This window comes from Rutidosis leptorrhynchoides, chromosome 10, assembly GCF_046630445.1.
Source record: "Rutidosis leptorrhynchoides isolate AG116_Rl617_1_P2 chromosome 10, CSIRO_AGI_Rlap_v1, whole genome shotgun sequence".
NCBI classification, from domain to species: domain Eukaryota; kingdom Viridiplantae; phylum Streptophyta; class Magnoliopsida; order Asterales; family Asteraceae; genus Rutidosis; species Rutidosis leptorrhynchoides.
The window spans coordinates 4,272,738-4,288,516 of NC_092342.1; the positions used below are offsets into that span (position 1 = coordinate 4,272,738).

General features: G+C 34.5%; 2 protein-coding genes across 2 annotated transcripts; one reads left to right on the forward strand and one right to left on the reverse strand.

Annotated features, from left to right (window-relative positions):
- Positions 1-6,071: 6,071 nt before the first annotated feature.
- LOC139872733 (uncharacterized) lies at positions 6,072-7,388 on the reverse strand. The gene is made up of 3 exons (XM_071860654.1): positions 7,009-7,388; positions 6,831-6,906; positions 6,072-6,602 (listed from the first exon to the last, which is right to left on the reverse strand). The coding sequence occupies exons 1-3, from the start codon at positions 7,386-7,388 to the stop codon at positions 6,072-6,074; spliced, it is 987 nt and encodes a 328-aa protein (XP_071716755.1).
- Positions 7,389-12,351: 4,963 nt separating this feature from the next.
- Positions 12,352-14,982, forward strand: LOC139872734 (uncharacterized). Its single transcript, XM_071860655.1, has 4 exons — positions 12,352-13,063; positions 13,568-13,760; positions 13,872-13,946; positions 14,139-14,982. The coding sequence occupies exons 1-4, from the start codon at positions 12,352-12,354 to the stop codon at positions 14,980-14,982; spliced, it is 1,824 nt and encodes a 607-aa protein (XP_071716756.1).
- The last annotated feature ends 797 nt before the right edge of the window (positions 14,983-15,779 follow it).

The following is a 15,779-nucleotide window of genomic DNA, read 5'->3' on the forward strand; positions in this document are numbered from 1 at the left end:
AAGGGTGTCCCGGAATGATGGGGATATTCTTATATATGCATCTTGTTAATGTCGGTTACCAGGTGTTCACCATATGAATGATTTTTATCTCTATGTATGGGATGTGTATTGAAATATGAAATCTTGTGGTCTATTGTTACGATTTGATATATATAGGTTAAACCTATAACTCACCAACATTTTTGTTGACGTTTAAAGCATGTTTATTCTCAGGTGAATATTAAGAGCTTCCGCTGTTGCATACTAAAATAAGGACAAGATTTGGAGTCCATGTTTGTATGATATTGTGTAAAAACTGCATTCAAGAAACTGATTTCGATGTAACATATTTGTATTGTAAACCATTATGTAATGGTCGTGTGTAAACAGGATATTTTAGATTATCATTATTTGATAATCTACGTAAAGCTTTTTAAACCTTTATTTATGAAATAAAGGTTATGGTTTGTTTTAAAAATGAATGCAGTCTTTGAAAAATGTCTCATATAGAGGTCAAAACCTCGCAACGAAATCAATTAATATGGAACGTTTTTAATCAATAAGAACGGGACATTTCACTTCCGGCTTGTCATGCGGCGTGGATCGCGGGAACGCGATCCGATTCAAGTGGGAGGGGAGTTGTAACACCCCGTTTTTTCGTAATATGTTGCTTGTGATGGTGTTTAAGTTCCTAGATTCGAAGTTGGGTTTGTAAACGTTAAAACTTGGACGTCATTTAAGTTACATGGTATGAAAATGTATCTTTTGACCTCAAATAAATTTTGATTTAGTGTTTTAGAACTTTACCATTAGAAAGTATACCTTATGAGGTTTCTAACGATATTTGATTCATCAAAAATGGAGTTACGGTCTAAAAGTTACGACCAAAACAAGTTCAAAAATCGGAAAAAAATGTGCCAGGCGCAAATTGCGGGTGCTAGGCGCAATTTGCGGCTGGCTGGGGTTCAAAAGTCCATTCAGGACCCAAATGGGCGCCTTTTGGCGGCTGAGTTTGCGGCCCGGCCGCAATTTGCGGTCATCGGGCGCAATTTGCGGCTGGAACGTGTTTTTGGTGATTTTCTTGATATTTTGAGTTTTAATGAGGGGTATTTGAGTCTTTTCACTTAAATCATTTATCACTCTTTCACCTACACACTTAAATTCTAGAGAGAGTTAGAGTTTTAGAGAGAGAGAGAGAGCTCATTTTGGGGAAGAAGGAGACCAAATCTTGCCCGAGTCCAAGTTTTAAAGTTGTTCCCTACATCTCTAGCTACGTTTTGATAGTGTTGGTAAGTTTTAACTCCGAGTTTTGAGTTCGATTTGATTTATAGCTTGGGTTTGTTCATTTAAAGCTTGTAAGACCCATTTTAGGGTTAAATGGGTGAATTTGGGTAAGCATGATGTATGGAAACTCTAAGGTTTGTAATCTAGGGTTTAGTCATGTGAATTGGTATATGAAAAGTTAATTGTGTTGTTAAAATCACTAACACACTTGAGTGTTAGTGAAAGATTACAAATGTGTTCAAGTTTGACCCAATTATGGGTCTTGACATTTAAAATGAGTCAAAGGGGTAATGGTTGACCTAGTTGGGCAAGATGGGCATGAAAATACCCTAAATTGTGTTAGTTGGTGTTATTGGACTTTAATCACCAGCTTTTAGTGATTAATGACTGTCTTGACTTTGGATGGGCGGTTTTTGTGCAAATAGGTCATTTAATGCTTTTGGGTCATTAAATGCACAAGTGTTAAATGTTGGTGTCTAGTCCAACTAGTTTGTGTGTTGATTGTGTACTTAATGTATTAGGTACTTTGCTTTGAAGCTTGCGGAGTTTTATAATCATCACCTAAGCGTGAAGGTGAGTGGAATAATTATATGCGTATGTATATGATTTATCTATTTGCGGGGTATGGGTTTAAAGTTCGATGTTGACGATACCATATCCTCGTGTGAGTTACTATTGATTAGGGTTTAAAGTTCGGTGTTGACGATACCTCATGTATGGAGTTAAAGTTCGATGTTGACGATACCATACCACTATTGTAGTGATTTTGATGATGGGTTAAAGTTCGATGTGGACGATACCTCATATGTGGGTTTAAAGTTCGATGTTGACGATACCACATTAAATGGGTCGGATGGGGTTTAAGTTCGATGTTGACGATACCATTCGCGGGGCTGGCCTTGGATACTAACGGATGTTTTGAACATCGATGTTTTGTGTGTTGCTTATTATTATAATAATTTATATTGTTCGGGATATATGCTTTTGTTGTGCTAGCTTGAGTATTTGAGATTTAGCGTTATACTTGTGATGGTATGCTAATTAAGTTGCTAGCGTGTATGCGGTAATTGTGTAAGTGATTGCAAGTAGGTAAATTATATATGTGTGTGTATAATTATTGCATTCACTAAGCGTTTTGCTTACCCCTCTCGTTGTTTACTTTTTAGGTACAAGTATGGAGAAAGAAAAAGGGGTTGCCGGGAATTAGATATTCCCATGTTGGTTGCTTAGGTGAAGCTTTTGGAAGACGGCCTATTGTTTTGGGTAGTTAAGCCCCAAACCATGCTCATGTGTTGTTTGGTTTAACACTATCATTTAAGGGTCGAACTTGTAACACATTGGATTAAGGGCCTTCGTGCCTATTATGTAAACTTTAAACTTGTTGAATGGTTAAACGTTTTTTATGAACCGATCGACATCATGTAATCAATTAAAGTGGCGTGTTATTGGTTTATAATAATAAAAAAATCGGGTGTAAAGACGGGTTGGATCGTTTCATAGTTCTACATCACTGTATTATTATATTTTAATTAAATAATGAAAAATGAAATATTAAATTAAATTAAAAACAAATCTTCATCTTTATTCATCACCATCACCATTCCTTCATGAGTAATATCATAGCACCAGTGAAGAAATCGATTTGCATATCTTAAATTGTCGTTAATGGGTGGTTATGGGTGTGATGGTTTCAGATCTAGCGACCTTGGGCGGTGGTGGTTCTAGATCCGACGGAGGCGGTGGGTGGATGTGGTTGCGTTTGTTACCGCTGCACCACCACCATCGATTGTATGTCTTTTTCTTTTTAATTATTTTGTTGCTGCTGCAATGGAATTAGGTTGCTAATTATTTTGTTGCTGCTGCAATTGTATGTCTTTTTAATTATTTTGTTGCTAATTATTTTCTTTTTAATTATATTGTATGCTAATTTTAGGTATTTGAATGTACAATGGAATTAGGTTTTGAAAAAGAAAAAGAGGATGAAGATTAGGATTGAAGATGATGAAGAGGTTATTGATTCAATCTTTTAACAAACTTTAAGACCAATTGTGTAATTTTGACGGACGATCTTTAATGAATTTCAGGATGTTACCTTTTCTTCGAATGTTTTTAAAATTAAAATCCTTATCGGACATCTTTTTTTTGAGTTACCTTGATTGTCAAATTTGACAACATAGGTTACCTTTTCGGGCCATTTGCCCTATAACTTTTAGTAAAAATATTGACGTATTACGTATTATACTGAAAATATAAATTATATTATGTGCTCTTTAGTTTATTTTAAAACTTTGTAGTCATAAAGTGAATCATCCACGACTGTAATTAATAAAAGGAGAATAAAAGAAAACTTAAAATTAGTGTTGGTATATATAGAAATATAAAAAAATAATAATATAGTAAAAAAATGAGAGAAGAAAAAAATGAAAAAATAAAATTAATAAGGGGAGAAATAAACATAGATTTTTTTTTTTTTTTTTTTTTTTTTTTTTGAATTTAGTGAATGAAGATTGAAGAAAAAGAAAGTTAGGGGGTGAAAATTAAAGATTGCATGTGGAAAGGTCGATACGCGAAAATTCTTTTTAAGAAAAGGGAAAGGATAAGGTTTGAACCTCCGACTCCATACTCAAGTTCATGCTAACATCAGAGGAACGACCTTAGTTAACATTCCTTTTGTTTTATTATGAAAAACCATACCGTTTTAGATTGTTGTAGTTATTAACTTCTTGTTGGTCTTATTTTCCATTAATAAAATATTACCTTTATTTCTCTTTATAAAATTACTCTTTTAAAAAATATTGAGGTATGAAAAGATTAGAAAATGGTTGAAATTACTAAGCTACCCAAAATGAACTATTTTTTGCGAAAAAATAAACTATAATTAAAGCTAGAAACTTTCATCACAATCACAAGGAGAAAGAACCAAATGAAAGATACAACAAAACTCAGTTCGCAACTTGAAAATAAAACAACAAACGAATCACCTGAAACTATCTAGGAGCGACCCAACAGACAACAAACAAAACACAATACAAGCACCAAACAACCGAACCAAAAGAGCGCTAACAAAAACTAAACCAAACCACCTAAACACAAAGCAACGAACTAGACCGAACCGAAACACAACAACAAAACACCTCGAACTCAAATAATGTCTAAACTCTGCCACCTCTTGTGAGGCTTTCTTACTCTTTTTCCCGAATTTGCAAAGTATTACTTCAATATGCTCGAACCTGATCGATTTATATGCTTTGTTAGAAAACACAAACTTTATTTGGGTTATAATACGAGGCTTCCTTAGACATCAAACATGCAAAAAAATATCATCCTTCACTCCTAACCTGTGATCTTACCCCTCAAAACACACGGGATGCATCACCTAAGTCATTCACCTAAGTCATCATCATCATCATCATCTTCATCGTGAAGCACAGACGAATCCCCATCGACCGAGAGCTTCTTCTTAAATTCTTCTTAGCGTTAGCTACCACTTCAACCGAGCAAACATCAATTACTTTCGCCTTCGCCTCGAACCTTTGTGACGTTGAAGGTTACCCCAAAACTCATAGCATGGGTCCTCACAATCTTTTTCGATAGGTGCATCCGATATATGGGCAAGTCCTACCATCTCCATCCAAATCTGACACCATACTATTTTGCTCTAACACTTGGCGCAACCGTATCCAAAGCCATGTCCACCTTGAACCCATCTAACCCTGCATCCTTGCCCATTGTCGTAGTCAAAGCTTCTTCAATGGAGCTAATTTACTTTGAATGTACATATGAATCCGGGATAACAATGGGGAAAACACACTGTTGCTCGTCTCTTTTACATTTGTCCACGTCACTTGATCACAGCGCAAATTTGGTTAATTAGAAATCACGTTTAAATAGGGAGAAAACGCATCTTTGAAAAACGCCTCAATCAAATCAAAGTTCACAACTTCTTCTATCTACACATCCCACACATCAAAACTTACTGAATTCCTCAATGCTACCACCTTCTCTTGAATCTGACCCACGGATGATGTCTCGGTAAACTCATAAGTCGTACCCAATTGCCCAAAATAAATGAAGGTTTTGCAACAGCTAGAACTCTCCCAAACAAACCCGCAATATTGTTATTATTATCGATCGACACGAATTTAATCGAAAAACCCCTTACCTCAAGCCTTGTGAAACATAAGAAACGGTCCGAACAATCTTCAAGAAACTCGATCAAATTACAGTCACTCCCTTGATGTCCACGCTCCACAAGCTTATCGAATTCAACCATTTCCGCACATTTCACCACACAACTGAAATCTCTCTATCGGCTACATTCGTCTACTAGAACCTTTCGGTTAAAACGGAGATGTTTCACCTTGCTTTCAAACACCCAAAATTTGTCAGCCATGATCGCGACAAACTGAAGCTGATCTACAACACTTTGGTTAACTTTGATGTTGATCCATTTAGTATGTAGGATACATGATACCACCTTCATGTCTAACACCGTTAGACATTCCAGATCAAGAAACCTAACCAACCAACTAATATATGTATACCCATGCTTACCTATCATCTTGAATTAATTAATTAATGGGACCTATCTGACGACATGTATCATTTTGATTTGAGTGATAGTCGATTCATCAAAAGTTACGATAGACTTATTATTATTAATGTATATTCTTAGGGTTTTTTTTTAAAATGCAAGAGAAACTTTTATATTACCAACGAAAACATACAGTACAAAATGTTAACGACTAAGAAGAAATAGCCGAAACATATGAAAACGAAAACGAAAGAGAATACAAGAGGAAACTAAACTAAGTACAAATTAAAGAAGGATTCGTAAGCCAAACATGCCAATCGATTGTCTTGTCTTTGATACGGTTCGATACCCACTCGAATGATTTTACTTGGATTTCGCTTATAACGACCGGAGGTATCCATCCTTTATTTTGAAACACCATCATATTACGATTCTTCCAAATATAATAAGCACAAATCCACTCCACGGATTGCCAAATTTTTGTCCCAAGGGTAGACATGGTGCTTGTCGATTTCCCAAGAAACAAATCTGAAAAAACAAGATTTTGAGGCAAGTTGAAATTCCACCATTTGAAGATCCTAGACCACACATCTTTCGAGAATTTACACGAGACGAATAAATGTTCAACCGATTCAAGGTCTTCGTCGCAAACGGGGCAACGAGTACTATAAAGATCCACACCACGTTTATCGAGTTCAACCCGTAGTCTTTTTTTCCTTGTTTTCCAAACGAGAATTTCCACCTTTTTAGGGATGAGATTATTATGCAAGGTTTTTTTAGGCAAAACAATAGAATTCCCGAGAACCTGTTGATCAATAAGATACGCGAGCCTTATAACCGTGAACACTCAATTGTTTGCGAGATCCCACGACCACGAAGAAGGCGCTGAAAAATCAAATGAAATAGAGCGGAGAAGCTGCTGTAATTCCATAAATTCCGATTCTGTTCTTCCCCTGGGCATCTGCAACCAGTCCTAAGCAAATGAAGTCGAGTTGCTGCTGCAGTCTGGTGCTATGCGATCCTTAACCACAACCTCAATGTTTCGATCAAGTCTAAAAAGCCTTGGGAACAAATCTTTAAAACTTGACGTGTCGCACCATATGTCTTTCCTAAAAAGAGTATCGCTACCATCACCAATCGATCATTTGAATGAGTTGATGAAAGGCTCATGACACTCTTCAATTTTTTGTCCTGTAAGAATAATATTATACCAAGTACCCAAGATCGGGAGATGAGCAAGTCCATCAACCGACCGCAAGCCACTGTCAATTCCATAAATACTTCGAATAAGTTTGGTCCACAAGCTAGTGGTGTCGGTTTTAAACCTCCACCACCACTTGCCTAAAAGTGCAAGGTTTTTGTTTTTCAAGGACCCGACATTTAACCCGCCCGACTCATATGGTAAGAGAATGTTTTCCCATTTAACCCAAGATATTTTTGTGCCCGAAAGATCCCCACCCCAAAAAAATATACGTCTCACACTTTCAAGTAATTTTAGCACACTAGGCGGGACACTATAAAGCGAGAAATAATACAAACGTAGACTACTAAGAACCGATTTTAATAGAGTCAATCTTCCACCAAAGGACATCGATTTCATCTTCCACTCCGATAATTTCTTTTTAAATTTTTCAATCACCGGTGACCAATCTCCAATCACTTAACTTTTCTTTTTGAGTTTTACATATACATTATCGGAAACAAATCTATCTATATTATCATATAAATCTCTAAAATGATGATGTCATAAATAAGAATTATCCAAGCTTAAAAAATTAAAAATAAAGAAAAAAAATTTAAGCCCTCATCATGATGTCATTAAAATACCCTCATGACTATATGTACAATATTTGAAGCATTATGTACAACCTTATGGTAAAACACTCCCTGACCATTTGTTATTACTAATTATTATTATTAAAAATAAAAAATATAGATACTCAATATTAGAGCAAACTTTATTATTATTACTATATTATTATTGTTATTCAAACATGGGTTCTCTTTACGGGATTAATTACGTTACATATGTATGCGAGATACATGTCTCAATAAAATGTTGTAATATAGCTTTTAAGACAAGAAAAATAATAATTGAGAAGAAAATTGGAAAAAAGTAGTGAGGGAATAAATGTAATTCATTTATTCTGATCAAGTTAAGTATATCAATATGTTTGTAAAAAGAACGACAAGTTTTTTAGTTGGAATCTGTGGTTCCGCGGGTCATTAAACTAAATGACTTTAACATTTATGTTCACTTAATATCTAAAATATACTATTATTAAACAGTTTGGTTTTAAAAAAACTCGTGATTCCACGTATCATTTAACTAGTTTTTTTTTACTTCTTCAAGTACCAAGTTTATTATTAAGATGTTAATTGGGTTACCACTTCGGACCGAAACAAAGTTGGGACAGTATTATTCTCACTATAATATTGGGCTAAAATATGTGAGGAATTTTAGAGTATTATGGTCGAAACCATTCTATTATAAAGGTGCATTTACATGTAGCAAAGTTTTTTTTCAAAAGAATAGAAAAATAAAAATCACACAGCATTAATTCAATCACGTTTAATTTTATTCTATATATCTAAAACGCAAAGTTCAAATGAATAGTGAACTTTATAACCTTCACAAATTTACAACAAACTTTTTACTTTTTATAATTCAACCACACTCTTTATAATACTTAACTTTATAACTTTTATAAACTTACCACAAACTGTTCACATTTAATAATTTAACCATAAAACTTCTCATTCTTTATAAGTCGACCACATACTTCGTCCTATCTAATAACTATTCATCATCATCATCATCATCATCATCATCATCATCATCATCATCATCATCATCATTATTATTATTATTATTATTATTATTATTATTATTATTACTCCGTATTATTATTATTATTATTATTATTATTATTATTATTATTATTATTATTATTATTATTATTATTATTATTATTAAACTAATCACATAATTTTTCACTTTATTATTGTTTAACTATTTTTCTTATTACAAATTAAACACGTAACTCATTTTTTAATAACCATTTTATTGTTATTATATATGTATACACACACACACACACACACACATACACACACACACACACACACACACACACACACACACATATATATATATATATATATATATATATATATATATATATATATATATATATATATATAGGGGCAGGATCAATGGGGAAGTAACCAATCGGGGGGAAGCGGGAGGAAGCAAAAAAAAAATTTTTCATTTTTTTTTATTTTTTTTTTCCGGCATCAAGATCACACGAAAATATGAACATTTAGAAGAGACACTTCGTGATGAATGTTATTATTTAGGCGGGAAAACGATCGACAAAAATAACATTCAAGATAATATTGTTCGTGAAAAATATGAACGTTTTTTTTTTCATATTTTGTGAAGTAAAATTTAGCCCGATTTAGAGTTTAAGGTTTAGGGTTTAGGGTTTGGTGTTTTGGGTTTATAGAATAAACCCAAAACACCAAACCCTAAACCCTAAACCCTAAACTCTAAACCGTTCGTGTTAAAAACTCAATCTAAATCCTAAATCTAAACCCTAAATCTAAACCCTAAACCCTAAATTTCTAAACCCTAATATCTAAACCCTATAAACCCTAATATCTAAACCCTAATATCTAAACCCTAATATCTAAACCCCAATAGCTAAAACCTCAAAATACGCTCGAAAAACACAATAATTGTTATATATTACTTCTTCGAGCGTTTTCCCGCCAAAATAAAAACATTTATCACAAAGTGTCTCTACTAAATGTTCATATTTTCATCTTATCTATAATGTTCGTGAACAAAGTTTTTTCAAAAAACGAAAAAAAAAAGTTTTTGCTTCCCTCCGAATGATTACTTCCCTCTTGATCCTACCACTATATATATATATATATATATATATATATATATATATATATATATATATATATATATATATATATATATAGTTTTTCAATCGTTTGTATCAATCGTTGATGTACGTCTCACTTTATTGATTGAGCATTTGAGTTTTTTCTCTCGACAAGACGAAAACTAAAACAAAAAAATGATGAATAATTATTTTCACGCTTATTACAAGTCAATCACATAACTATTTTGGGTCATTCTTTGACAAAACGAAAAATAAAACAAAAAATAATAATAAATAGTTACTTTCTCAATAATTAGCTATGTAATTAATGTTAATTATTAAGGGTGGAGAACCGGCGCAAAACCAGGTCGCCCAACTAGTTAACTTCTACTATTATAGTACAACCCAGATTTTCAATTACACATGTACAATTAAATAAATAATAAAATTAATAGTTACGGAGTGATTAAATAAGCTATGAATAATGAACACAACGTAGGTTACAAGCGATTCTCAATCACACTAAATGCAACCGAAACGTACTCCTTATTCTATCTCTTGCTTCATGTTATTTCCGTATATTTAAATATATATACATATCTCATCTCAAGATATATTTAAATACTCCGTATGATTATGATTAATTTAAAAAAATGACTTAAACTGTAAAAGAACTAGTTTTTTTTTCTTTTTTTCTTGAAAGGGGAACTTAACCACCAATGCGTTTATTCAGGGCCGTCTCATCGTTTTTTAAGGCCCTGTTCGAGACGTAAAAATAGGCCCTCATTATTTAAGTCATGACTAAGCTTTTCAGGAGTAGAGTAGTCGTAAGTCGTAACTCAAATATTTTGCGGATAGTCCATTTTTTTTCATGTATAACCCAAATATCTCGTGGTTTGTCCATTTTATAATAATATTTTTTTATGTTTGTTTAATGATTAACATTAATTAAATTGGTAAATATGAATATAAATACGATAGTAAAAATAAATTCGAATGAATCGAGTCGGAGCTCAAGCACAATTGCAAATACAATCCAACGTGATATTAGCTAGTCCTCGTGTTTGTGAGTCTACTTTAGTTTCGAGCCTTTGTGTGTGCGTCCTTTTTATGCGGTTATGTGTTGGTTCGTGTATTGACTAGCTCCTTTCTAGTTTATTTTCGTGTACTGTTTTATTTTATTAATAAAATATCTTGCCTTTCAAAAAAAAAAAAAAACAATCCAACGTGATATTACGTTAAGAATCAGATAAAAATGAATATAATAAATATAAACAATATTCAATATTCAATAAATAAATATAAATACAATAATAGAAAGAGTACTTTAATATTATTAATTCAGTGGCTATTACTCAGTTGATGGAGTGGGGGTGGATGCAGATTTCGAGGCGAAAACTTAAGATATCAGAAGTCGACGGTCACGAAATTCGTACTCTTTTTTAATTTTAATTTTGATAACTTCTATAAATACAGTAAATATTAAAAGATGGATCATAGGTATACACATGATGAGCTTACTTTTTTGGGCCCTTGCTGGATATGGGCCCTGTGCAGTGGCACAGGCTGCACAGCCCAATATCCGGGCCTGAGTTTATCTCTCTTCAGTTGCATAACCCGCCCTCAACCGCTACCCAAGAGGAAACTCGGCCCAATCTGAGAGCATGGGCGGTAAAACCCTCCTCCCTCACTGTCCCCGTAACGCGATGTACAGAAGGCACCTTTGGGTGGAATTCAATGGTAAATGACAACCTTGAGTGCATTGATCCTTGTACTTACTGTTCATTCTTAAAAAATTTGATGGGTTTCAAAAGCAATAAGATGAACAAAAGGTCAAAAAGCTTCTATTGTAATATCTTGGCTTCCCAACAACCAAAAACCATTGCATACACCGCAAGGGGCTACCTGGTTGTGCTATTAAGAAGTTAAGAACCTTGGTTTTGTATGAGAAAAATGGGTCTTGTAGTATATAAATTTAGTAATTTAATTTGTAAATACGGTTTGATTTTGAATTATTGGGGAAGAATGTGTTGGTGATTTTAGTGTTATCCAACGTGCATTTTAGTTAGTTGCGATTTATTTGAATGCAGGTGTTAGCTAGCTATACTTAACAACGAGTTCGGAGAGTGTGGAGTACACGCCTGTAAGAGTTGGCTGCTAACTGTCGCGCAAAATGCCGAGGTCAAGGGGGCTGCGCCCCCTTGCGGGGTCCAAGGGGCAGCGGTGGAGGGGGGCAGCGCCCCGAAACCTCAACCGAAATTGCACTAGTCGTTACTTAAGAAAAGCGCATTTGAACCCTTTCAACGAATAGACATGCCTTTTCGGTATAACGTCTTTTCCCGCCAAAAATGAAGGGACACACCCTTTCATTTCCCAACTGTTTCTATAACAGTTTTATGTGGACGTTTTGTTCATATTCTGAATTCATCAACAAACAGAGAACACACACATACTCTATAACAATGTAATCAGTGATTTCATTGCCAAAAACACTGATTGCGTTCTTGTCTTATCCCTGTAAAGATTTCGTGCAACCAAGGCAATCGTAGGGTCGAAGTACTTTATAGAGAAAGTGATTACACGATTCAAGAACGAATCCGACAGTCAATTCATACCCGATTTCTAACAAATCTATAAAGTATTTAGTTTGTAATCATGTCTGGGGAAACGGGGAAAGAGATGATAAGGCAGTTTGCAAAACTGGAGAAATTTGAAGGAGTTAATTTTCGAAGATGGCAACAGAATATGCGATTTCTGTTAACAACGTTGAAGGTTGTTTATGTTCTATCCACCCTCATGCCAGAACTTCCTGAGGATGCAACTCTGGATCAAATCAGGAGAAGAAACAAGTGGGATAACGATGATTTCATATGTCGTGGCCACATTCTAAATGGTATGTCTGATGCTCTTTTTGATGTTTACCAATCTGTAGAAACTGCAAAGGAATTATGGGATTCACTTGAATCCAAATACATGGCCGAAGATGCTTCTAGTAAGAAGTTTCTTGTGAGTAATTTCAATAATTACAAAATGGTGGATTCAAGGCATGTTATGGAACAGTTCCACGAAATTCTTCGAATTTTGGGACAGTTTACACAACACAATCTGAAAATGGATGAATCCATTTCAGTGTCTTATATTATAGACAAACTGCCACCATCATGGCAGACTTTCAAACACATGTTAAAACATAAGAAGGAAGAATTGTCCTTGACTGAATTGGGAGGCACCCTACGTATTGAGGAATCAATACGGGTTCAAGAGGGTGGTAAGACTAAAGAAAAGGACGTTGCATCATCCTCTGTTAACATGATTGAGGATGGTAAACGTGGGAACAAAAACAACAAAAAGTTCAATGGAAAGAAACGTAAGTTTTAAGGGAACAACGATGGTTCAAACAAGAAGGATAAGAAATCTTGTTGGATTTGTGGCAAACCTAGTCACTTTAAGAAAGAATGTCGTGTTGGAAAGAACAAGGATGGAGTAAGCGGTTCGGGTTCGGGAAACGGGTCTAAGGACCAAGTTCCTAACCAAGGTCAGAATTTTGATTGTATTATATGTTCTGTTCAGAATTATGTATCACATATTTCTGAAGCGTTTTATGTGCAGGATGATAACATAGCGTGGTGGATTGATTCCGGGACCACATGTCATGCATGTAAAGATCGCTGTTAGTTTAAGACATTTCAACCTGATGATGATGTGCTTCACATGGGGAACGAATCAGTCACTCCTGTCCTTGGTCGTGGAGATGTTGTTTTACAATTTAGTTCTGATAAGATAATTACTTAAAATAATGTTGTGTATGTCCCTAGGTTGAGAAAGAATGTGATTTTCAATCCTATATTAAATAAGTGTGGTTATAAACAAGTATTTGAGTCTGACAAGTATATCTTGTTGAAGGGTGGCATGTTTATTGGATTTGGATACTACAATAATGGTATGTTTATGTTGAATCTTAAGAATGTTCCTGTTGTTGACAATTCTGCTTGCATGATTAGTTTTAGTTCAAATGAGTCAAGTTTATGGCATGCTCGTCTAGGACATGTACATTATAAAAGAATGTATGAAATGTCTAAAGTTGATTTAATTCCTACCTTTGAAAAGTGTTCAGAAAAATGTAATACTTGTATGTTGAATAAAATTACGAAACAACCTTTTAAGACCATAAACAGGACGTCTTTGAATTTAGAACTAATTCATAGTGACCTTTGTGATTTTCATGCTACACCTTCTTTGGGAAATAAGAAGTATGTAATCACATTTATAGATGATGCGTCTAGGTTTTGCTATGTTTATCTTTTGCATGCTAAAGATGAGGCCTTAGAAAAATTTAAAACTCTATAAGACTGAAGTAGAATTACAACAAAATGGTTTAATTAAAACATTGCGCACCGATAGAGGTGGTGAGTATTATGATCCAATGTATTTCCAATCTGTAGGGATCATTCATTAAACTACAGCTCCGTATACACCACAAAAAAATGGTGTAGCGGAGAGAAAAATAGGTCTCTCAAGGAAATGGTTAATTCCATGATGACGTACTCGGGTTTGAGTGACGGATTTTGGGGAGAAGCCATGTTAACGGCTTGTCACATTTTGAATAAAGTTCCTAATAAAAGAGGAACTATGACTCCTTACGAACTTTGGAACAAAAAACAACCAAACTTGCATTATTTGCGGGTTTGGGGTTGTCGGGAAATTGTAAGATTAACCGAACCCAAAAGGAAAACTTTGGGTGAAAGAGGTATTGATTGCATCTTTATTGGATATGCTGAGCATTCCAAAGCTTATAGGTTTTATGTGATAGAACCTAATGATTTTATTTCGATTAACATCGTTATAGAATCAAGATATGCAATATTTGATGACTCCCGTTTTACATCAATACCTAGACCAAGGCACATGATTTCTCATTCAAATGAGACTACACAAGGAGTTAACTTGGAAGAAATTCCAAGTGAGTCACTAGAACCTCGTAGGGGCTCTAGAACTAGGACACCCAAGTCATATGGTTCTGATTTTCAACTTTACCTAGTTGAAGGATCGAGAGATTGTGTTAAATCACAATTTTCTTACTGTTATAGTATAGATGATGATCCTAGAACCTTCGATGAAGCTATGAAATCTCGTGACGTTGCTTTTTGGAAAGAAGCAATTGAAGACGAGATGAGTTCTATTTTGGAGAATAATACTTGGGTATTAACAGATTTACCACCGGGATGCAAACCTTTGGGAAACAAGTGGATCTTCAAGAAAAAAGATGAAAGTCGATGGCACAATTGATAAGTTTAAAGCTAGATTGGTTATCCAAGGCTTTAAACAAAAAGAGGGTATTGATTATTTTGATACATATGCTCCTGTTGCTCATATCACTATTATTAGATTGTTAATAGCACTTGCTGCTACGTATGATCTAGTGATCCATCAAATGGATGTCAAAACATCATTCTTGAATGGTGATTTGGAAGAGGAAGTGTATATGAGACAACCAGAAGGGTTTGTTATGCCAGGTCACGAGCATAAGGTGTGCAAGTTGGTTAAATCATTGTACGGGTTGAAACAAGCTCCCAAGCAGTGGCATCAGAAGTTTGATGATGTGGTGTTGTCTAATAGTTTTGTACTAAATTAATCTGACAAATGTGTATATAGCAAATTCGATCAATCCAAAAAAGGTGTGATCATTTGCTTATACGTGGATGACATGTTGATCTTTGGTACTGACCAAGATCAAGTTGATAGAAAAAAGGAGTTTTTATCTTCGAAGTTCTCCATGAAGGACATGGGAGTGGCGGATGTAATCCTAGAGATAAGGATTAAAAGGGATGATAGAGGTATCACGATCACACAATCTCATTATATTGAGAAGATTCTGAAACGATTTAAGTGTGATCAATGTTCTCCCTTGAATACTCCCATTGATACAACTGTGAAGCTTACGCCCCATTCAGGTAAAGCTGTATCACAGCTTGAATACTCTCGAACAATTGGATGTTTGATGTATGCTATGACAAGCACACGCCTCGATATTACTTTCATAGTGGGAAAACTGAGTAGGTTTACTAGTAATCCAAATGCTACTC

Excerpts from the sequence above, each read along its gene's own strand:
- LOC139872734 (XM_071860655.1), top strand. The coding sequence starts at position 12,352 with ATGTCTGGGGAAACGGGGAAAGAGATGATAAGGCAGTTTGCAAAACTG. Across the intron at positions 13,761-13,871 it reads CATGTACATTATAAAAGAAT|GACGTCTTTGAATTTAGAAC; the intron begins GTATGAAATGTC and ends GACCATAAACAG. Across the intron at positions 13,947-14,138 it reads CCTTCTTTGGGAAATAAGAA|GGATCATTCATTAAACTACA; the intron begins GTATGTAATCAC and ends TCCAATCTGTAG.
- LOC139872733 (XM_071860654.1), bottom strand. The coding sequence starts at position 7,388 with ATGTCCTTTGGTGGAAGATTGACTCTATTAAAATCGGTTCTTAGTAGT. Across the intron at positions 6,907-7,008 it reads CTCCCGATCTTGGGTACTTG|GAAAGACATATGGTGCGACA; the intron begins GTATAATATTAT and ends TACTCTTTTTAG. Across the intron at positions 6,603-6,830 it reads GACTTGATCGAAACATTGAG|GTTCTCGGGAATTCTATTGT; the intron begins GTTGTGGTTAAG and ends ATTGATCAACAG.